The 23,868-nt window shown below is 36.6% G+C and overlaps 1 protein-coding gene across 1 annotated transcript in view; it reads right to left on the bottom strand.

The window, feature by feature from the left end:
• Positions 1 to 23,868, bottom strand: part of PCDH15 (protocadherin related 15) — a 904,849-nt gene that overhangs the window by 352,128 nt on the left and 528,853 nt on the right. The window contains exon 6 of the mRNA XM_081159054.1: positions 12,298 to 12,363. Coding sequence (XP_081015180.1) covers positions 12,298 to 12,363 — 66 coding nt within the window. The remainder of the gene's footprint in view (positions 1 to 12,297; positions 12,364 to 23,868) is intronic.

Here is a 23,868-nt window from a genome sequence, read left to right as displayed (position 1 = left end):
GATGCATGCCTTTAGGATCCCTTTAATAATTACATGGATGATAAACTGACTTTTCTCATGCATATATACAGAAATATACCAAATTGTTCCCTATGAAAGCATCTCAGGGTATTATTGGAAGCATTTTTGCACTTGCAAATTTCTTTAATTTTTTCACATTGTTTGAGAATCCCAAAGTGCTTTTGAGGTGAATCTTTTGCATTTTCATTTTATGCTTAAGTAAGAACAATAAAATACCATTATTCCTGCATAGTGTACAAATGCACACATATATATCTTTGCCTTCCAGCCTGCTAGACTATTAGACTATTACATTTAGACTATTATGTATGTGAGTATACACACACACATATATATGTATATATATGTATATATGTGGTGTCCGAAAAAAGTTGTACACACACTTTGAATAATTATAAAGGCAGTGTTTATTAAAATACATTTCATTTTAAAAATTGAGCTATCAGCTGTTAAACTGTGTATATATTTTTGGTGACGCCCTGTATATAGCCTTCTGGCCTGCATAGACTATTATAAACACATTTGCCTTCCAGACTGTCATTCCCTGAGCATGGATTTATATTTACAGGCAAAATGAATTCTGTATATTTACAGGAGATGCTCCATGTTTCTCAACCACTATTAATATAAATACAACTACATGACTTATACTAAACTCACAGAAAACATTTCTCTAACATATACCAAGAATATCCATGCCATTCCTGAATGACTGTGTCACAGAATAAAGAGGTACATCTTCTTAGAGCCTTAATTATAACTAATTGTCAGTTATTTGAAAATTAAAATTTATATTAAAGACAGGCATGCCATGAAGGACAATGCTAAATTCACGTTAATATTAAAAATACAATACAACACCTCAAAAAATTAATTTAAGCAGCATGCTTTTATAAAACTGAAGCCTAAAAGATAATATCTGAAGCCTTCTAAAAAAAGGCAGATATATCATCTTAAGAATGTCTAACAGTTTCCTATCAACATTTCATTTGCCTAAAATGATAAAGATGATATATGCAAAATAGGGATTTCTAATCAGAGAAATACATAAGGTTGGCAGCTTAATTAGGATTATGTGAGTAGACAATAATTCTCTCTTATTCAATTTCAAATTGCTGGTATTTAGTCTCCTCAAGTCAGCTATAATTTTAGTTGTTTTGCCTCGACTGAAAAAAAAAAAGAAATGAGTAGAATACAGCGAAGAATTAAAAAGTATGGAGAAAAATGATATTTTGTGAGAATTGGGCATTTTGCAATGAATTGAAATGAAACCTAAATGATTACTTTTTTTCCAGGACTCAATAGACTTCAAAAAACAAATGGTATCAACTGACAAGAACCTATTCATTATGTAACATCATTTGAGAGACATCATGATTCATGGTTTCAAAAGAATATTCAGATAATAACTAATGAAACTTTTTTATTGAATTTACTGGGGTGACACTGGTTAATAAAATTATATAGGTTTCAGGTGACAAGTCTATAATTCATCATCTGTATGTTGCACTGTGTTCACCACCCCAGGTCAAGTCTCCTTCCATCACCATTTATTCCTCGTTTACCCTCTCCTACCTCCCCCACACCCCTTTCCCTCTGGCAATCACCATCCACTTTCATATCTGCTTCTCATCACAGGATGGGAATCTAAGCAGAGGCATTAACTGATCATTAGTAATACAAACATACTGTAGAAAGAAAAACTTTGCCTAGAACAGTGTTCCATGAAGCATATTCACTACAAAGATATATTAAACTATTTCTAAGATTTGAGACAAACTTTCAAGGTTAGTATTTAAATTATTCACTTTGTTTTTAATTCCTTTTATTTCTATTTATTTATTTATTTATTTATTATCTATTATTTATTTATATTGATTTTGAGAGAGAAACATCAATTTGTTGTTCCACTTATTTATGCACTCATTGGTTGGTTCTTGCATTTGCTCTGACCAGGGATCAAACCCATACCCTTGGCATATGGGTGCCATGCTCTAACCAAATGAGACACTCAGCCAGGTCCTTTAATTCATTTATAATCTTTAGTTTGGCTGCTGTCAATAAGATCCCTCACATCCCTAAAACAAACTTTTAAGAATAATAATTGAGCTTGGCCTGTGTGGCTGAGCGGTTGAGCATCGATCTGTGATCCAGGAGATTGTGGTTCAGTTCCGGGTCAGGGCACATGCCTGGGCTTCGGGCTCGATCCCTGGTGGGGGGCGTGCAGGAGGCAGCCGATCAATGACTCTCTCTCATCATTGATCTCTCTTTCCCTCTCCCTCTCCCTTCTCTATGAAATCAATAAAGACATATCAAAAGAAAAAAGTAATTGAGCCCTGGCTGGTCCTTCTCAGTGGTTAGAGCTTCTTCCCACCCACCAAAGGGTAGTGGGTTGGACTTTGGGTCAAGGGCAGGTACTGAGGTTGCAGGTTCCATCTGGCCCTGTGGGTATGTGGGTGTGGGAGGCAACCAACCGGTGTGTCTCTTTCACATCCATGTCTGTCTCCCTCTCTCTCTTCCTCCTTTTCTCCTTCCCTCTTTTCCATTCTCTCTAAAACAATCAACAGAAAAAATATCCTCAGGTGAGAATTAACAACAACAACAAAGAATAGTAAATGAACCTAGAGCTTGTTGATAAGATGCAGCCCACACACTAATAATGGCCATGCCCTGCCTATCCTAAGTATTAAGATAAATCCAAGCACATTAATCAACACTTTCACCAAAACATCTTTCTATAAAGATAACTATGTTATTAAACAAAGTGAATACATTTGCAAGGATTTCTCAGGAATCTGAATCCTATAGTATTGAATTTTCCATTTTTATTAATGATGTTCTGAAGACAATGTAATATAACAAAAAGATCACTGATTATAATTTGATAGCACCACATTATCAAACTCTCAGAAACTCAGTATTAATTTATGACTGAGAACAATCATATCCACACTGACCTTTGGACTGATTGCAGTAATCCTCTATTATGTGCTAAATGAGGCAGCGATACCACCAAGCCAAATTGCATGAGTTAATGTCTTTTCTGATTTTCTTTTTAGTGGAGCACATTTTTATCAAATGATAAAATGATCTGAGATTATAAACGTACATATACACATACACAGTTGTTTATTCAAACTTTGAATTATGCAAACTAGGACACTGAGTGAGGGATGGGAAGGGGAATTATTCTTACTGAATTATAGGTTGCTAGATGAAATCACTATCAACTGATTTGTTAGCAAATCAATTAAAAAAAACCATTTCTGACTCACCTGCATATATTCATTCAACATCCATCTTCTCTACCTCTTCAACCACATGTGTTATCACTCATTTTCTCCAGTCAACATTTTGCCATGTCTTAAACTTATCGACAATATTCATTCTTAGAGCCTTTAAATTTTTTTTTTCTTCTGTTGGTAATGTACATCGTCTAACTACAGGCATGGTCATATCTTTAGTCTTAATTTTGTACAGAATTCTGCTCACATATGATCCGCCTGAGACCTCTACCTGAAAGAGCACCGTTGCCTCCCCATTGCCCATCGCTCCATGTCCTTGCTCTGTTTCATCAACTTGCCCTCACTAGAGGCCCCGCCTCTGCCTCTGCCTCCAGGCGGGGAGCAGTTTTCCCTGTTTTCTTTGCTGATGCGACCTCAGTGCTTAGAACAGGGCCTCACACAGTGTTAAGTGCCAGTAAGCACATCTTGAAGAAATGACTAAATAAATGATTAAATATTGATTAAATAACTGAGTGACTGATTGAAATACTAGCGATCAGAACAATTACGTGGGTGTGTGAGAGAGGTGTTTTCCAGGAAGGGAAGAGAGAATTGTAAGCAGATGGCGTCCTTTTACCACCACCCCAGCCGTTTCGTTGTAAAGCAGATGACAGAGACTGGGGAAGGTCATTTTCTTAGTCAGCCTCGACTGGTAGCTATTCCTTTCCTGCTTAAAACCATTTTGGCCCTACTCGGTTTGGCTCAGTGGTTAGAGCATCAGTCCAGGGACCAAAGGGCCCCGGGTTCGATTCCAGCCAAGGGTAAATACCTCAGTTGCAGGCTTGGTCCCCGGTAGGGGCTCGAGTGGGAGGCAACTATTTGATGTGTCTCTCTCACATCTACGTTTCTCTCTCTCTTTCTCTCCCACTCTCTGAAAATATAAAATAAAACCTTAAAAACAAAAACATTTTGACAATCAACCCTCAAAATTCACACAAGCCTGACTATTCGAATCACTGTTTTGTAGATTTGTAAGTTTTCAAAAGCAAACAAACAAGGAGAAAAATATCAGCAAGAACAGGAAAAAAAAGATTACTTAATGCTATTTAAATGAAAAGAGTCTGGTTTTCCTAGGTGTACTGAGTTAGGGAGAGTTCTGTGTTAACCAGCCAGCACCTGAGAACCCAAAATTACTGTCTGGAAAAATACAGACTCTAGAGAACCAAGACGAGAACTACTACTAAAAAATCCTTGCTGCTGGGCACCAGGGGAGAGGCGTTTAGGCAAGTCAGCAAGAAAGCACCTTTAGCATATTATCCTATCTCCACATTGTGTTTACAACCTGCTTGTATTTTAACCAAGCTGAGTGTACTTTAATGATGCATAGCTATGCCAATTCTCCAAACCTTCTATTACTGAGTGCAATTAAGAGATCCCCTTTTATTTCTTATAAGGAATAAGCATGTACTATTTGCTTAAACCACACCACCTGATATGGACATAAATACGTGCCAGCCTTCATGCACACTTCACAGTTTTAGGAAGTATCTGTAGATGAAGTACTTTCATATTTATTAATCCACATAGTGCAGTTATAAGCATATTTAATTGAATTGCATGAGCAATTCCATTTAGAAATATGTGGCATTTGACCATTTGTTTTGAAAACTGCTGTAGGAGTCATTCTAAGTTCAAGAAAGTTTCAAATCATCTGGGGATTACTGTTTTCATCCAGTAATTGCTAAGAACCTTTACACTGCTGATTATTCAAAAGTAACTCATTTCAGATTTCCAGTGTCCTAACAGAGAAGAGAACTCTTAGCCCTATAGCCTCTGCAAGAAAGATCTAGCAGTCAACATTCGATCATGAGGAACAAAAGATGTGATAGAACCACTCGTGCTAAGGGGCATCTGGGAGAGAAAGCCTTTGAGGGGGGCGGGGGGATGCTGGGATCTGAAGCCTCAGAGAGCATGCCCAGGAAGAACAGATGCAGACATTGCTTAGGAAAGGTTCTGGACAGAGAAAAACCCCAGGAGCTTCATTCTAAAACCAGTAATAGAACTTTGTTGCTTCTTCCATCCATAATTTCCTAAATAATTTCCATCAGGAACTTATTCCCCGACTAAAGTAAAAAAAAAAAAATACACAACCTAAGTGTAAACAGTGTGTGGGATATACAAAAAATGCTCAAAGCCAAGATCCCTCACTCCCTTCCAAAAAGTGCTTCCTATGAATGCTCTATCCCCCAGGTAGAAGAAGCTTTGTCTTTAAATCATCCTAATTTGCTTCTATCATGCCTCCTTGTTGCCTGAATTAGAAGTCAAAATACTGTGGCCTGTGGGCACATGAGGCACACAGATAAGTCTTTTAGGCTCATCAAAGGAATCAAAATTTAAATTAGAATGACTTATCTTTAATATACAGAATTTCCTAATATTCTGAGAAAAACTGTAGGATCTTTTCTACATGGATATGAGTAGATAGAACCTAAGAGGCCTTTCCACCTTCTACTATAGAGGCCCATTCTTACTGACCCCCCAAGGCCCCTGGCCCATATTCCCACAGTTTGTGCAAATGAAATTAATACCAGCTCCAATTATTTGCTTTAATAACTTATGATTTAGTTTTCCTCTCTATAGAAACATGGTTCATTAAAACAGCATCATTTAGGATGAAATGTGTGTGTTGGTGACGTCGTTTAATTCTATATAATTCAGATTTATTCCTATTAAACATAAGATTACACTATAGGATTTAAACAAAAAGAAAAGGTACAATTAGAATAGAATATCTTCTCTTAAATGTGTTTCTCATTTCTTCAGAAACTAGGGGATATTTTGCACAATTGAATCATTATTGTTAATAACATTGGCATTCTGAAATTTAAAATGAGAGGTCACTAGCTTTCCTCGTATAAAATGACTTAGCTTGCTGGCTTTTTTGGCTACTCTCTACTTTGTGAACTTCTCCTGCCCCTTGTTTTATGATCATTCCATTAGCTCCAGCAATCCCATTGCATATGGGGTGCTATTTAGTAAACAAATGAGAAAAGGAAGATTATCAATTAAATTTATGATTAAATGTCAATAAAATTCTAGAGAACTCGAGGAGATAAGCAACAGCCTATTTCGTTAATGCTTAGAAACTTTTTCTATTTAGTTATCATTCCAGACTTATATATTCAAAGGCTTGTAGCTGCTGACCTTTTAGAAAATGATTCTTCAGCACAAATGGAAAGAGGCAGAATGCATCCTTGCATACACAGCTTCAGCAGTAATGAGCAGAACCAGGTTCTTTTCTGCTACGAAAGCTGTCTTACAGTCACAATAATAAGAGGTTTAAAATATATGGAGAATGGACATGATTTTTCTTTTTTACATCAACTTAGGATCTAATATTGGTATGTATTTTGGATAGTATCATTTAACTCCCCCATAGGCTATGGAAGAATTCTTATTTCCTTGTCAATGTGTATACCTTTCACTGAAAATGACTCAGAATGACTTGATGATGACTGGACAAGGTAAACAATAGAATGACAAAGATTTTTGGAATGATTTCCACGCTATGCAACATCCATAAACAACCTAGCCAGAAGGACGCTAATGTTTTATGAAAAGATTTAATATTTTGAATGTTAAAAATCCAGTTAAGATGTGATAAAACTATAGAACAAAAGGAATGTATTTTTCTTAATTTTTTAGGAAAACGAAACTACCATATTGAGCTAATGGTCATTTTCTTGATGTCAACACTGATGATCTGATATAATCCCATACAAAGTATTAGTTAAGATTAATACTAAAACATTAAGACTAATATTAAAATAAGTTTTAATATTTTATTAGCTTGTACAGTCATCTATTAATTTACCTTACTCTTTATAGAACTTGTATTATTGTTAGAGTTGCTGTGTTCCATAAGTGTATAACTTACTGAATAAAATCATATTTTATTTTATTTGTCTTAAACTTGACTTTTAATTTATCTGTCTTAAATTTGACTTTTAATTTATCTGTATTTCAGATATAGAATTATTCTTGGATTTGTTGATGAGAACTATCAAAGAAAGCAACAAATACTATTTACGCTAGCAATAAGACAATAATGTAGAACAGAGGCGAGACAAAATTGCTTACAGAAAGGAGACTGGATTTGAGGTGGTAAACACACAAAACAATATAGAGATGCTGTATTGTAGAATTGTATCCTGAAACCTTTATAATTTTATTAAGCAATGTATGCCAATAACTTCAATTTTAAAAAGAAAAAAAATTAAATAAAACCAAATACTTAAAAATATGTATCAGATCTTCTTCTCCATTTTATTTTTATGAGTAAAGTTCTGTACACTTTTTCAAAGCTTAGTATCTAAGGCTATATTCTGAATTTTATATTTAACTTAATACATAAATTACGTAGGACACACTTTGTTACTTTATGTGCCTTATTTGAAATAACCAAAATACTTATAGAACTGAGGGGGGGCGGGGGGTGAAATCCAGGAACATCTTAAACAGGTGTTCTAGTTTGGACACATTGAAACAAACAAGAAGCAAAGCCTAAGGCAGGCCCAGAGAAGAATTTCAGTCTTTAACAACATTCCTCTGAAACATTTACATAGGCCCAGGACTCTAACTATAGCAACTATTATTAAAACATTTTTCCGGCTACTATATATTCCTAGCCCCTTCAGCCTCTTGGTTGCACCCTCAACCTTTTCACGTTACCCCAGAGGAACACTGTCATCCGGGCTGCCTGATACGTGCCATCTTGGTGTCTCAGTTCCCTCTCTTCTCAACGTGTGATGCAGACACACATCTGGGTTTCTAGTCGTCTACTTGGAGCTGTTCTATAGTCTATTCTACGTCTACTCTGAGTACAAGGCCCTTTTTACTAGCATTGTGTGCCACTCTACTGGGGACTCTTTGGAGGTCTGCAGAGCAGAGTTTGGCTAACTCCTTACTATAAATCTGAGAAATATGTAATTGGCAACTATAAAGAGTGAAAAATATCAAAATAAAAATTTAATCTTCTACTCTACCAAGCCTAGTGATTTTGACAATGGAAGGAAAAAGCTGTCAGGGAGCAACTTCTAAATGTCCCTTAACTGTTTCAAATGAAGAGCCAACTTCTACATACCTCCCCTCCCTCTCCTCGCTATACCCTTGAAGCAGAGAAACTCCAGGCAGGGAGTGACCAAACAAATTCATTGTCTCTTTATATGATGTCCTCTGCCTCCCTGGAAGCATGTAAGGGTATGCAATACTCTACTCGATTTCCCCTCTGGCTCCTGAACTTGCCCTAACAAGGACAGGAAAACATTTTCATTGAATGAGCTGTGGCATCATTTGTTAGCTGCTGCTTTCAGATTGTGAAGACATTTGGCATCTTTCATTTCTCAAATTTGCTGTGAGCTCACAATATCTTTTTAACTTTACATCCATAAAAAACATTTAGGATGGGCCTTCTAATCTCTCACATGGATAGTGAGATTCTTTTCTTCTGAATCTGTCCATTTTTGTATAATCATAGTGTTATGTTCAAACCATAGCTTTAAAAATGCCTGGTTCCCTTGACTCAACACTGCCGATGTAATTATCCAGGTTTTGAGAATTGGTGTGAGACGGTCATTCCAAACACTGTTGGAATGCCATTCCAAAGTTGTAAAGTAGCCAGGACTCTGATTTGGCAGACACTCAGAGGCAGGCTTTAAATAGATTCTGTGTGACCGCTCCTGGTCTCTCTCCTTCTAGTAAGGACAATATCACAAGCGACTCAGAGTCCAGTGAAACAAGGACATATATTTCCAGAAAGATTATTTTAAGAATTCTTTTTTTTAAATTGATTTCAGAGAGAGGAAGGGAGAGGGAGAGAGAGAGAAACATCAATGATGAGAGAGTCATTGATGGGTTGCCTCCTGGACACCAACTACTGGGGATGGAGCACGCAACTGGGGCATGTGCCCTGGCCGGGAATCAAACAGTGACCTCCTGTTTCATAGGGCAACGCTCAACCACTGAGTCATGCTTGCTGGGCCAAGACTTCACTCTTTTTAGAGCAGTCTTAGGTTCACAACAAAATGAGAGAAATATAAAAAAAGATTTCTCATACATCCCTTGCCCCCACACACATGTAGCCTCCCCCATTATCAACATCGCTCATTGGAATGGTACACTTTTTTTTACCAAGGTTGACCCTCATTTTATTAAACAAGATAACATGGTCTAAGTCTGTTTCTCTGTATATGTGCTCCACTCTAAATGTAATTATGCACTAACCATGTGCTTTCTGGTAGTTGTCAGGAACCAACATGTGCTTTTTGTGTGTTAAATTTCTGTCCTTACAACATAAACTTCCTTTCTGGTTGTTGTGATGAAAAGGAACTCCTGGTTGAGACTGAGGTTGATATACTGAATCTATCATCAATATGCTGCTGAAAAGTGACCAAGAAGGGGGAAAATCTAATAGCACCCAGGATGATGAAGACATTTATGAATCTTCACCTGCTAATTTTTAAATTATTTCAAATGTATACACACATACATATGCATTTAGCATACATATTCACAAAACAGCAGTATTTCCATCCCACTGAATATAAATGTTGAAAGGTGCAGATTCATGTGATGAATAATGAACATTCTACAAATGTACCTTAATGATTTCTATAAAGAAATTAAGTATGGCTTAAAAAAAACACTAAGTTATTTAAAAGCTATACTGTAGTAGAGGCTGTATTTAGCAATAGAGACTGTTTAGGAGCACACATCAGTAAAGTAAGCCAAAGGCAAGTAGACACACAATAAACTTACTAGTTTGGCTTAATCAAGGGTTTGCTATGCCTTACTTTCTAGAAGCCCTGGAACCTTTAAAAATCAGTGTGTATTATCCTGCTAGAATAGGACACCCACATATTTAATTATTACCATTTAACAATCAGGGGAAGGGAAATTAACAGATTTTAAGATCAGGACTAGCATTATGGCCTTATTGGGAAGTCCCTTAGATTGCCTAAAAATTATAAAAAAAAATTTCATGGATTGTTTCCTTTAGACTTTTAAGACTAGGACAATTACACATTACATTATAGTATCTGGCAGAGGTTCATCTGAGGACCATATTTAAAAAAAATAATGTAAAAGAAAAATGGAAAGTATTTAGTCTCTGGATTGGTTATGTATACTCTTTGTGATGACACTCAAATAACTTTGGCAGCATTCTGAATAACTGGCAATTTATTCAAAATATGCCAATTAAAGAGCACAACATTACTGCACTATATTGTCACATTCTTCTAAAACTAAAATATTGAGCTTTCACAATATGCCACCATACAGAAACATCTTTGCAATACGCTACAGCAACATCTCTGTAGAGTTACTAATCTCCTTTGAAAAGTGGGATAATCAACATGACAGGAGGTAAAATATCATCACGACTATGGCTATAATTATCTGGTTGGCAGAAAAAGCTCTGTATAGAATCACACATTAAAACAAAACTATTTAGTTAAGCTAAATGTTTTAGTTCAGCTCAGCTTATATGTTCAAGGAAATTGGAGGACAATATGTAAAGAAAATATAAATCGGCCTTTTGTCTTTTTACTTATTTATTTTTTGATATCTTGTTTAAAAAGCAAACTGTTTTCACTGTAGAACATTTAGAAAATACTGATTTATTCACAGAAAAATAGTTAACCATAAATAACACATAATTCTACATGTGAGGTAGAAAATTTTTCTGGTATAGTATTTTTATGTTTCCTTTTCTACAGACACATATAGGGTTTATTTCCAGTCATTTAAGTGAATCATAATGACTATTATTAACTTCATATGCTTTCATACTTAATAGGGATTGACTTTTTAAAAATAATTTAAAAACTAAATTTTTTGTGATTTCTTAATTATTGATAATAGATATTCAAATTAATTTAAACAGAGGCCAGCAAAGCTGCAGACATTATTTTTGGCCTATTTCAAAGGATGTGCCAAAAAAAAAAAAAAGTTTATGTCAACTCTTCAAAGGAGTAAAAGAAATGTTTCTAATGCTGCACAATAAACCCACAATAAAGTGAACAATGCAGGTTTTTCCAAATATATGTAGGTTGAATTCTATGAAAAGTGACATTTTTTTTTTATAATTGACAATTTTTTTAAAAAATATATAAATCTGGAAAACGCAATGCTTGGAGTAGACAAAAAGTACAGATCAAAGGAGGGGAATGGAAGGTCCATTATAGAATTAATAGACCAAATAAGCCATAGAACACATCCCCACACTTAGAACAGTTTGAAGTAGAAACCAACACTAGAGAGAGATTATTTCACTCCTGCCTAATTGAGGAGAATCTTTAAATATTTGTACATTAAAGTTTAGAGATGTTAAAAGGGTGTTGTAGGGGGAAAATGTGCTAATGGTATCCACTTTTTGGTTCTGATAAGAAAAAATATTTTTTGAAGAATTTAATATGAATTAGGTACTAGTTATTCAATATGGCAGACAATCTGTGTGAAAATTTATACTTCTTTGTCTGCTCTAGACTTTTCTGTCAGTTTTTCTGTTCCCATGCACTTGCAGTTTTCTCACTCACCATTTCTAAATTCCCATGTCTAATAAACCGGATCCTAATCCTTCCCAGGTTCCAGCCAATTTAAATTAGCAATGCAAGGCTTATCTTGTGGCCCACTTTTTTTGGAGGTGTGTAATGTATTTCAGTTAGATGACTAGGTGATTGTATGCGTAGTAATCAACTCTACCTATTGACAAAAAATTTCAGCCAGTATCTGGATACATTCCTGGAACCGATCCCAAATCAAGTGCTTCCTTCATAATCAAAACTAAGCAACTATCTAGAGTTTCTCATAATATAATCCAAGTGAAGCATTACCAGGGAATGATGATATTTAAATCCTTATAGGGGAGAAATTAAAGGGAAGCTGTTTGTGAATTTGGGTTGAAGATTTTATTTAATACTTCCACACATAGCAAAGACAGCATAGAAATTCCTCTTAGATAAGTCACTTGTAAGACATAAAGCTCACTCACCATTTCGACTCTCTTCATCGATAGCAACTATGGTAGCTGGTGGTCCTCCCCTAGCTAGTTTGCAATCTAAAGAGAGAAAACAGGCAAAGGTAAGAAGTCACAACTGCAGGAGCACTCACCCTGAGATCAAATTCACTGAGATGCATAGTGACATTTAAAAAGAAAATTCCTGCAATCAAGCTAATATGCATCATTACTTTTAACAACTTTTTATTTAAAAAAAAATTTCATAACAACAGATAGCTTTACCACAACATAACACAGTCACTTCGTAAACCATGAAGCTATTCAAGTCCTACTGAGAAAACCCAGCAGGGACCACGGGAGAGCAGAAGTCTTTCAGGACAGAGATGATGGGATGGTAATTTAACCCAAAGAAACAACATAAAGGGATGATTAACAAGGATAAGTTGTAATCAAAGCTCCACAACAGAAACAAACATAATTGGACTTTAATTGTGATAAAGAGTCTAATTAAAGGGAGGGAATAAAATTTTAACAATGTTCTAAGGAGAATAAAACAATGACAGACAAGCAATGCCCATGAGGTTGTTGGGAATTTTTATTTTTGTCATCTTACCCTCATATTGCCAGTCTGGAGTCAAAAGGATAGAGTCATCGAGGGAAGCAGATCAGAAAAAAATGAAAGAAAGAAAGGAAGAAAGAATATATGTATATATTTAGCAAGGATTTACAGATATACGTAGCATTATATAGTAAAAGATACAGCACCAAATGATTTGTGGAAAAGAAATATGTAAAATCCTTGTAACAAATTTTGAAATTCTAATATAATATCAGCACATTAACTTGATAATATATGATCTTGAAAAGAATATAAAGTACATTTATATGTTTCCTAAAAAAGTAAATACAAATTATTAACAATCTATTATGCTATGTTGAACAAACCTTAAGAACAGTACCCGTCAATCACTGCTGACTAATTCATTATTTCAAACAATACTAATACCCTGCCAAGAATCTCATGTTAATGAACATATAAATAGTATCATGAGCTCTAATATCCATGGTAATTAAAATGTGAGGGTGTTGTTTGCAAAATGCCAGGTGTATACTTCTGAGACATAAAGTGCTCTCCTAGGAGGTGCATGGTGATCCTGATAGGGGTGTGTTAGGCAGTTAAATGTACTTGGTGCACTCCTGTGACTGCAGCAGAAATCAGATTTGCTTAAAGCCATCCAAGTATCTGGGAGAGGATTTCAAGGTTCATTATTTATTTTTTAATGAAAATTCTATTATGCACATGGACATGAATAATAAAGCCTTTGGCAAGCACTGTTCTACACTGTAAAGTATGTGCTCTCTGGAATGAAGCTTAAAATCACAGAGATGTACAATTTTCATCTTTGTCAGTATTCACGGAGTTTCAAGCCCCAACATTTTTAGATCTAAATTAAGTCATACTCCTCACACTCCTTCCTTCTCTTTCTAGCCCCCTCTCTATATAGCATAGCCGCTCACTATATGCCACTCTTACTCTTACAATGGTTTCCTCACCTGTCTTCTAGAATCTTTGTTTTCATCTTGTGTCCATCTATTCATTCCATGAGAATTATTTTCATGCACCCAAATCAAAGGTAAAATAATCGTACTTCTTGGCCCAAAAACATTATGTTCCACCATTCAAAGTTTTCTGAACTAAATGGTTAAAGATAACATTTCCAGGATGTTATGGTCTCCATATCCTTTAGAATTAAGCACTATGCCCTCCTGTCACATCAGACCCCTTACTCTTGCTAGAAGGTATCTTGTATTTTTGGAGACATTTTGTTACCTAGATTAATTTCTGCTTTTACTTCTGCCTGGCAAATCTCTGCTTCTCTTGGTGAGACTGGATTTCACCTATACCATGGAAACTCACCCAAACCCTAATCAGACTTTGTCTTTCCTCCCATGTTTTCATATTTTGTTTATTTAGTTTCTTATTCCTTTATGCACTCAAAAATTATTCATTCAGTCAAATTTGTAGATGAAGTACTATTGCAACTACTATGTGCTAAACATGGGAATCAAAATCAACAATTTCTTTTTTCAAGGACCTCAGGTGGGGAAGGTTAGAACATAGACACCAACAACCACACAGGTACAGTGTTGTATATATGGAGTCAGTTCTTCAATAAATTCACCAACAACACAAGTGATTATAAGAAAAAAGAGATAATGCATATGGGGAGTAGAAACAGGGTAAGAAGAAGGTAGAGGTGATTTGTGAAGGCAGAATAAAGAAAATCTGAGCAGTTCTTACTAGAAGCAAGTCTTAATTTCCAAACATCTGTTCCATTTGTATTTCAAAGAGAGGTAACTTTTCATGACTATTCCCTCTTATGAATATGGCCACTGCCTTAGATAAGGCCATCATGGCTACAGAGAGTAGACAAAAAGTGTGTACTTGTGTGTGAATATTGGTAGAGGTACAGATATATAACCAATAACTTTGGGGGGCAGGCAAGCTGAAAGAAAAAAAAGGAAGGAGGGAGTTGGATATAAATATTTAAAACTTTTTCCAGTTGGCTACTATTAAATTTATGGATAGATTTTCTTCATATAGCTAATCCAGCTTAAACTCCCCATACCTCATCCATGCCTAACTCCTTTACCCTTTCCACTCTCATAGTTTACTCTTTAGCCATATCAAACTAAGGTTATGTTTTCTGTGCCATTTACTGAAACTTTTTTGTTGTTTTATTAATCCTCAATCGAGGATATTTTTCCATTGATTTTGTTTTTAGAGAGAGTGGAAGGGAGGGAAGGAGAGAGAAAGAGAAACATCCATGTGAGAGAGACACACTGATTGGTTGCTTCCCACACGCACCCCGACCAGGGCTGGGGATCTAGCCTGAAACCGAGGTATCTACCCTTGACCCAGATCGAACCCGCAACCCTTCGGTCTGAGGCACTAACCGCTGAGCCAAACCGGCCAGGGCTGCTCAAGCACTTTTCCTCTTCTGATTTTCCTGGTTAACTTCAGGAACCTGGCAAGGCATCACCTCTCCTAGATCTTCCTTCTTCTCAGTCTGGATTAAAAGTCTCTTCGCTGTATTTCTGCAGTACACAGTGTGTTCCATTGGAAAACAGCGAATCTCACAACTCTGTTAGGCCAAGTCTGTGTCACATCTACCTTTGTAACCTCAAAACCTGGCAAGAGTTGGTCCTGAAAGAAAATTTGTTGAACTTTTGCTGAACTACGGTCTCCCAGCTACAAGCTCCCATGAACATCCTTCCATGAGAGCTGCTCAGAAGCCTGTTCTTATTAGGTCTTCACAGCAGAAACAGCCCAACAATAAAGGCTCAGCTACATTTTTTCCCAATAAGATCCCTTCAGATGACTTCCACTAAGTTTTATTGATCCAGCAGGTTCCAAATCCCCCCAATAAGATGTTTTCATGTATAACAAATACTCTATCTATTCTGGATCAAACCAAATAGAATTAACTTTTTAAGGCCCTCAACACTAATGAAGAGAGATTAGTCAGATACATAAAATTAACCTATTAATAACATTGTTCACAAGAGCCAAAGTGTTTGTTTTGAAATGATGCATTCATGAAAGTATAATTAGTTTTGAAATGCACATAAAAATAATAACAAGTATATTCAGAATTGTCTTGAAGAAAGTAATTATGGATGGAATAGCCAGGGACTATTATGTATGCAAAATATCCAAATGGAGATCAAAGTGAAGGCTAAAAAGCAATTTGGGGGCCTGAAGATCCTGTTCTCTAAGGACTATGGATAATCTGCCTCTGAAAAAAACAGGCTAGTTGATGACGCCTGTACCTTGGAAACTGATTTCCTTAATCTATTTAATTTCACCCTTGACTGTTTTGGTTCAATCACAAATTCATTATTTTCATGAGTCAAATTTCTAACTTCTCAGGTCTCTACCCGATTCCCACATCCAACTTGTTTTAAAGTGCAGGATATAATTACAAATACCTGGATGTTGAGTGTGATTTATTTCTTCAAATTTGTCATCACCTAAAAATAAGCCATATATTTTTAAATAGTTTCATGCAACAGGTCAAAGCTAAAACCAAAAAGAAGTATTAGAAAGATGTATGTTTTTTCTGGAGTTCACTAAATTTCTTTCAGAGGATTAAAATGAATTCTTTAGGGTAAGTCATTGGATTTTGTTTGTTTCCTTTGGTTGTGTCATGTTTCATTGATTCTTCATGATCCTTGTGGCCTTGAATTGGTGCTTACACGTTTGAGGAGGTAAGAATCTCTTCAAGTCTTTACATATTGGCTTTGGCAGGAATCCTTTCATCAGTCAGCCCATCTAGAGATTCTGGTTGAGTTGTCTGGTGGCACCTATGGACAGGCTTGTTGTTGAAGTCCTCAGAAAAAAACAGGCTAGTTGATGACGCCTGTACCTTGGAAACGGATTTCTTTAATCTATTTAATTTCACCCTTGACTGATTCAACAGCTCTGGTGTCTGGGCCAGCAGGAGGACAGGACTGGTGCTTGGGTACATGGGGATCAGTCTGGTGGTTGGGCCTGTAAGGGTGAGCTGAAGCCTGGTTCATTGGGATGGGCCTGAAACTTGAGCCTGCAATGATACCCTCAGATCTAGGTCTGTGTGAGAGGACCTGGATTCTGGCTCCACAGGGGCCAACCAGATGGTGGTTATCAGTAGGGTAGGCACAGCATCTGGGTCCACAGGGTTCAGTTTAGTACTGGGATATGCTGGGAACCAGGTTTCATGGGAGGTGGCCTAGGACCTGGGGCTGTGGTGGCCAGCCTGAAGGTTGGTTTTGTGGAGGCCTGTGTGGTGCTAGAATGGGCTGGTGGCCTCTGTCCACAGGAGCCGGTCTGGTACACAGGTGGATTGAAAATTTCAGTCTGTGATAGTTGGCCTACTACTGGGCCTAGCCAGAAACCTGGGTTTGCAAGTGCCCATCTAGTGCCTGGGTTTGCAGGGTCCATTGGAAGCCTGGTGTCACAGTAGCTGCCCTGAGCAGCAATAACCAGCTGAAACTGGAATAAGCGAAGAGTCTGAGTTTGTAGGAGTCTTCTGCATGCCCTCCTGAAGCTGGGGCTCTGGGAGTCAGCCGGCACCAATGTGAGCCGGTAGCCTCACATGTTTTCCAGAGGTGACATACCTCAAAGTGAAGCAGGGGGACTATTAGAGGAAGCAGGAATAAGTATTTGGTTTCACCATCTGGCAGATAAAGTTTATTTAAATTTACACAGATAATGGGAAATTCAGCAACATTTTTCCATTGCCTCATTTTCTCAATCCCGTGGACAATGTTAGGTTTGAGGTTTTATTATCAAAGGGGAAAGTCTAAGAATGAAATGGGTAGGGAGATGGGACTGAGAATTATGGAAAAATAAGAACCTCAAAATAACAACAACAAAGCACACCTATTCCCTCCTTTTCCATTTGTCTCACCTTGCTTTCACCACGCTTCCTCACATAGAGTTCCACTTAGTGACATAATTGGCTTTGGATCCTACATGCAGAAGTCAATCTAGTGGAAAGCTGAACATGGGACCACAAGCTCCAAGTGAACTAATGTGATTTCGTTATTTCACAGTGAATACGAAGTGTCACAGGGGTAATGTCTGCATGAGCCAACTATTTTTAAAATGATATCTTTTTATTTAAAAAATAATCCCTTCCTGCACTGTAAACCTTGCAGAGAGTGATACCAAAGCCACGTCAGGGTAGTGATATGATCTGACATACACTGGGCAGAGAGAAAACTTTGGTTGGCAAATTTGGCAGAAGGCATTCTGGCTCCAGTTTGAAACATGTATATCCACAAATTAATTCTTTTAAGAAAAATGAGATGGGACTACAGTTTGGCCATTGCTATAAGAATAAAAACATTACTGATATGTTTATGTTGTTTGGATTGCAAGTTTTCTTTCGAGTTCTTAAAAACTGAATCGAATAAAGCACTGAAGATGAGTATTTTACCACCCACGTACTTTAGAGATGACATTTTTGACAGCTTGCTATCCACATGTGCAGCATGTGATGAAGAAAGCTTTATGTCCTGCAGTTTACCACTCACGGGTTCATTTATTGACAATCCTCTATACAGATGCCTGTGGTTTTGAAGTTCTGCTGCTATTTAAGAGAACTTCTCAAAGGTAGGACTCCATATTTTATTCCTTTGTATTTGCTCATATCACACATTTTGCCAACAATGAGCCCAAAAAACACTTTATAGTTATAACCACTTCCCTTGTTGTTGTCTAAGCTACAAGGGTGTGTTTTTCCATTTTATTTTATAACCAGCCTTCCATTCTCAGTATTCTATATCTAACGGCATACACACAGCAGTGTTCTCCATAGTATTCAAAAAGAGAGCAATGCTACAAATAGCGGAAAGCAATCATTTTCAGAATTTCTGTTACATTCAGAGTATTTTATTATAACTCTCTTCAAATTAGTTTAATATATGATGAACGTGTTATTCTACTGTTATATTTCACTCCATAAACTCTGGTAACATTTCTATCATCAGGAGATCATTATTTTTTGGAAATTTTCAGTCATCTTAGTCAGTCGAGAACCAGCAAATAAGATAAACATAGTCCCCAAGACTCTAAATGTCTATACATTAAAGCTCATGAACTTGACACTTAGAGAAAGCCCTACACCTTCACTCAGAATCCAAACTCTGTTTCTTTTCTATCCTTTTGTAATAAAATTTATTTTCTTCTTCCCTAACACAACATGGATTATAAAACATTAATAAAAGTAGGGGATGTGTGGGGAAAAAATAGATATGCCTAGAGAAAGGCACAATTTCAGTTTGAAAGCGAGGATAGAGAGAATAAGACTTGTTCATAGTAGATCAAGAACTCACAAAGCATAGTTGTTTGGAGCAAACAAAGTCCCCGTATTAAAAGCTCCAGCACTGCTTTATGGCACAATACTATTTAATACTTATGTTAATGACCTTAACTAATCACCGTAATATTAAATTTATGCAAACTCTTTAAATAATGAAAAAATATAAAATACATTTTAGAAAGATTTACATTCATGGGACTTATAATAAAAACAACTGTTAATTAAGATAGAGTGATATTTTTGTTCTGTCAGGTTGTTTAAAAATGTATTAAAAGAATAATAGCCGGAGTTGGTTGGAGAGAAAGGGAATATAAATTATTAGGTAATTTGGGTGGAGCTACACATTTGCCTTTTTAAAATGAAAGAAGGAAAGATTGAAAGTCACTTTGGCAAGAATTTTAAAAGAAAGTACCCTTGACAGGGAAATTTTATTTTGGAGAATATTCGAACATGGAAATAATCAGACAAGTATCCACTGCTCTGAAAAGTATATATAATGGTAAACCATTATACAATATTGTTAAATCATTATGATTTGAACATACTTCACAGACGTGGAAGAAACTGTAGATTAAGCCACCCACTCCAACTACTTCTCTAGCATGGTTTTTTGTGTTGTAGAAGCTGGGATGCTTAAAACCACTCTTCTAGATTTTGCAGGAAAGCTTTGCCTTATAACTTGCCAACTAGAACACGCTCTCATGACTCTTGGAAGGAAAGGACTCCGTGAGCCAAAGGGCGCTCTGGTACGCACAGCGCAAGAAGTGTGTGGTTCATGGTGGGCAGCTGGTGGGTAAATCAGCTGCGCGTCAGGGCAGCCCAGGAGCCATGGCGGGTGGGACACCATGAAGGGTGAAACTAGAAAGTTCAGAGTTTCAGGCAGGTATTTCTCCGGCTCTCTTCCTCTTGCCTCTGTGGGGTTGTAGCTTAGTTTTCTGATCCTCCTAAATCACCTAGTTCAAATTAATAAATCCATTCCAGATAAAAGAACTGATTCTATTTGGATGATATTGTTCTTACTATATAATCTGAAAATTTGAAATAAACCACCCAAAAATATATTCATAGTGTTGAAGAAATTCTGATGTTATGAGAAACAATCTGAAAAGTTAAAAAAAAAAAAATAATGAGTTGATAGGAAATTTTAGGAATAAGCTCTCTAACACCTTTAAGAAATAGGTAGGAGTAGATCTTAAAAGAGGTGGGACCTTAAATCTCTCCATACTTTTTGTGAAGAGACCTAAACCAAAATTAAGGAATGTAATACACACACAAAAACAAACAAACAAAATCCCCCTGCTCCGTGGAACTGGAGATGGCTGCAGTGACAGACAGAAACTCCAGGTCCTTATTGAACATTTGAAAAGACTTGGACGAAACAGAGGCATTTGACTCAGAATCAATGAAGAAAACAACTAGATAAACAGATATTTCTACCCAATCCATCAAGCACCAGAGGGGGAAGCTCCTAAACAAAGATATATGTAGATACTGTGAAGCAAAAACAACCCTGAAAAAACACTCATTCTGTACTACACATAAAAATCAAGGAAAACAATATATGGATGTGATCGGGGAAGTTGGTGCTGATCTGAGGGGTAATTACGCGCCTATTTTCTATTTTATCTTCAAAGTCATAAGAACAGCGTTCTCTAAATAGTAACAGTTTTGAAGTGTTTGATTGAGTCAGGGACAGTAATATAACCCGCAAACCCTGCCCCAGGCATACAACCTCCCCCTCAGTCAATGACCTTAAGAGATGGCCATCAGCAAAATTCCACAGACACGCCCCGTGTCAGTCTACACCTTTTATGCCCAGGCCTTTAACATAACTTCCTCGTTAGGACAGCACACCTACTCATTGAATGAATTAGAATTTATCGTGTAAATGGATTTAGCAATTTAAATACTCTCCAGATGACCTTTCTGTTGAGATTCCTCAAGATCACCTATTCATAGCCACGTTATACACAATTTGGACAACAGCTTACTAGTAAGACTTGTGCCTAAATCAGGCCCAAATTGAATGTCTCCAGAAGGTTTCAACTATTTGGGAGTAAACAAATAGACAAACAAACAAAAACACAAACTACTGATATTGGCAGAATAATTAAAGAACCAATCACATTCTTATTGACCCATCTAACTCTATCTATATTTGCATCATAAAAGAAAAAGCTGAAGGAAAGACAAAAGCCAACAGCTAAAAATCTGAGAAATAATTAAATGTACTTAACAGCAGTCTTTGCCACAATCCTCCCACTCAAGAAATCAAATTTGTTTAGAACCTTGGGGCCCTGAATAAAATATTCACTCGCTTCTCTGTGGTCAACAAACCCCTATATTATTTTGATTTTCATGCCACCTCAGGTTATATATTTTATCATTCTAAATCCACATTCTGTTTCCCAATTGTTGCTCTTAGATCAATACACCAAATACTTGTTAGTCTTCTAGAGAAATCAATATACCTGGAGATTTTCTCCAGGTACACTGGTGCACCCTTCTACTGTTTTACAAGTTTTCAACCAGAATCTGAAGGACACTGAATCCCTCTGTAAATCTGCCCTTATCCAACCTGCAGGCCAACATTGGCTACATTCTAACAATAGAATGAGCTTTGAGACTGACTCCAACTACTTAATAGCTCAGAGAACATATTAAAGTTTCCAAAGAAGAATTACAATTTTATCCAAATAAAATGTACTGTCTAGGAAATAATTTATCCTAGAGGAATAAATACATCAGTTTTGAGATATTTCAAACCATTTAAAACTTCCCCAGGATCGTTGAGAAAATATTTTTTTCTTAAAGAGGCTTTTTGGATCTCATAGGTGATTGCATACAATGTTTTCCCAACATTTCTGAAATTGCCACATCTATAATATTTAACTCAGTATTTAGTAACTGAATTTCTTCCCTGGATTTCTAACATGATGTGTGTGTGTGTGTTTGCATGTGTGGGCATGTCTCTGTGTGCATGCATGAGCATGTGTGCGCACACCCGTGATTTAAAATTAGCTCTTTGGCCTAATTATCTTGAATCTTTTTAGCAATTTGTACATCAGCAGTCTGGTCAAGCCACTGGTCTGAGGCTTAACCATATCAGAATATGTAAAGACTAGTGTTTCCTGCAGCCTTTCCTTAGCCTTCTGTCTAGGGGCAACAATGTCCGCAAACATTCTAATAGAGACTTATACTGGCTGGATTCCTTTTGCTGTGCAGTACTTGGTTATATTTTTGTTGTTTGTTTATTTGTTTGTTTTTGGTGAAAATGTACACTTCTTAGCATGCAGACTTACCTCCCATAAACTTTTACAAAGCTTTCCCTTTCTAGCCACCGCTGCAATATTGAAGATCATATGGCTCTATTTTCCATTAAGAAGGGGAATTTCACGAGTGTTTGTCTGCCCCAAAACTGACTTTGCCTTGTATGTCAGGGATAAAATCACAGACCTTCCCATACTAACCCGAACTTGTCAATTAGCAAGTGCTAAAAGAGTGTACAGGTACACTTTTTTCCACATGGGATTCCAAAATTAATGGTCCATGATTTTGGAATCCAATAGTAATAAGGGAGTTTTTGATTTCAGCAGAAACCTCAACTAAAAGTAATCAACAACTTAATGAATTTCTTCAGGAGGTGGGTGTTGAAAAGGTAGAACCTCATACAAAAAAAATGTATATATAATTCTGAGTAGTTTTCTTGTCTTTAAACCTTGCTATGGTTCAGACATTGTTAGGCAGCACTGGACAATGTCATCGAGGCCATAAAATTAATCATCTGAGAATTTCACAATATTGGGCAGGTGATACTTCAAGACAGAAGCCGTGCCATAAATAATGAGTTTCTAAGGATAGAACGTGAAGAATTTTAGGAGGAGAATGTTTTGCTCATACCCCTACAAATTTTTCTGGCATCTTTTATGTTACTAAAATAGAGGATATAAAAATAATAATAATAAAATGAGGCAATTTGGGTAACATCTCCACATCTCATTTTAATTTGGCTACCCTTGGCTCCTGGCTTAGCAATGTAAAATACTCTGGTCATAATCATCCTGCTGGGCTCTGTGTAACTACTGTGCCATAAAAGATTCAACAAATAATCCTCCAGCCAAAGAAAAGAAAAATCTGATGTATATGATAATTGAAATGTTTCCCACCAGGAAACTGATATTCAATCATAATCCTTCAAACAGTGGTTTGGATCTCAATGGATCATTTATCCAGATGATATGTGTTTATGCTCCAGCTTAGGGTGGACCTGAAGAGAAGTCTGAGAAATAACAGACAATCTATGTTAGCATAACTTTTGTTTATTTTGTTTTGGAAATTCTTTTCCATGGGAAAGATAAGGCAATGATCTAATAAATTACTGTTTGCTCCAGGAAATTCCTATAGGTCCATTTTTGGAGACAACACTGTGCTCATCTAAATAAATCACTTAGTTATCAAAGAGCACTTTACTTATCAAGGCCCTCACCTTACTGTGCCCACCAATCTCCAACTACTATATCATGAACTTAGTCCAATCTAAGTTAGCTCTCTGCCTCAATTGGCCAAGCTTAAATCACTTTAGCCCAAATGCACAAAGTCCATAAATATCTCACTTCTGACGTACCTTTTCTGAGACGTTGTTAACCTTTAGTCAGTGCAGTGTTTATATCTACAGCAGTAATTTCCAATAAATTTAGGCTTTCTTAGCACAGTATCTGCTTCAGGGTAAACACAA

This window comes from Miniopterus schreibersii (genome assembly GCF_964146895.1).
Source record: "Miniopterus schreibersii genome assembly, chromosome: 14".
NCBI lineage: Eukaryota > Metazoa > Chordata > Mammalia > Chiroptera > Miniopteridae > Miniopterus > Miniopterus schreibersii.
Note: the sequence above shows the minus strand (reverse complement) of the source record. Positions and strands in the feature narration are given on the sequence as shown.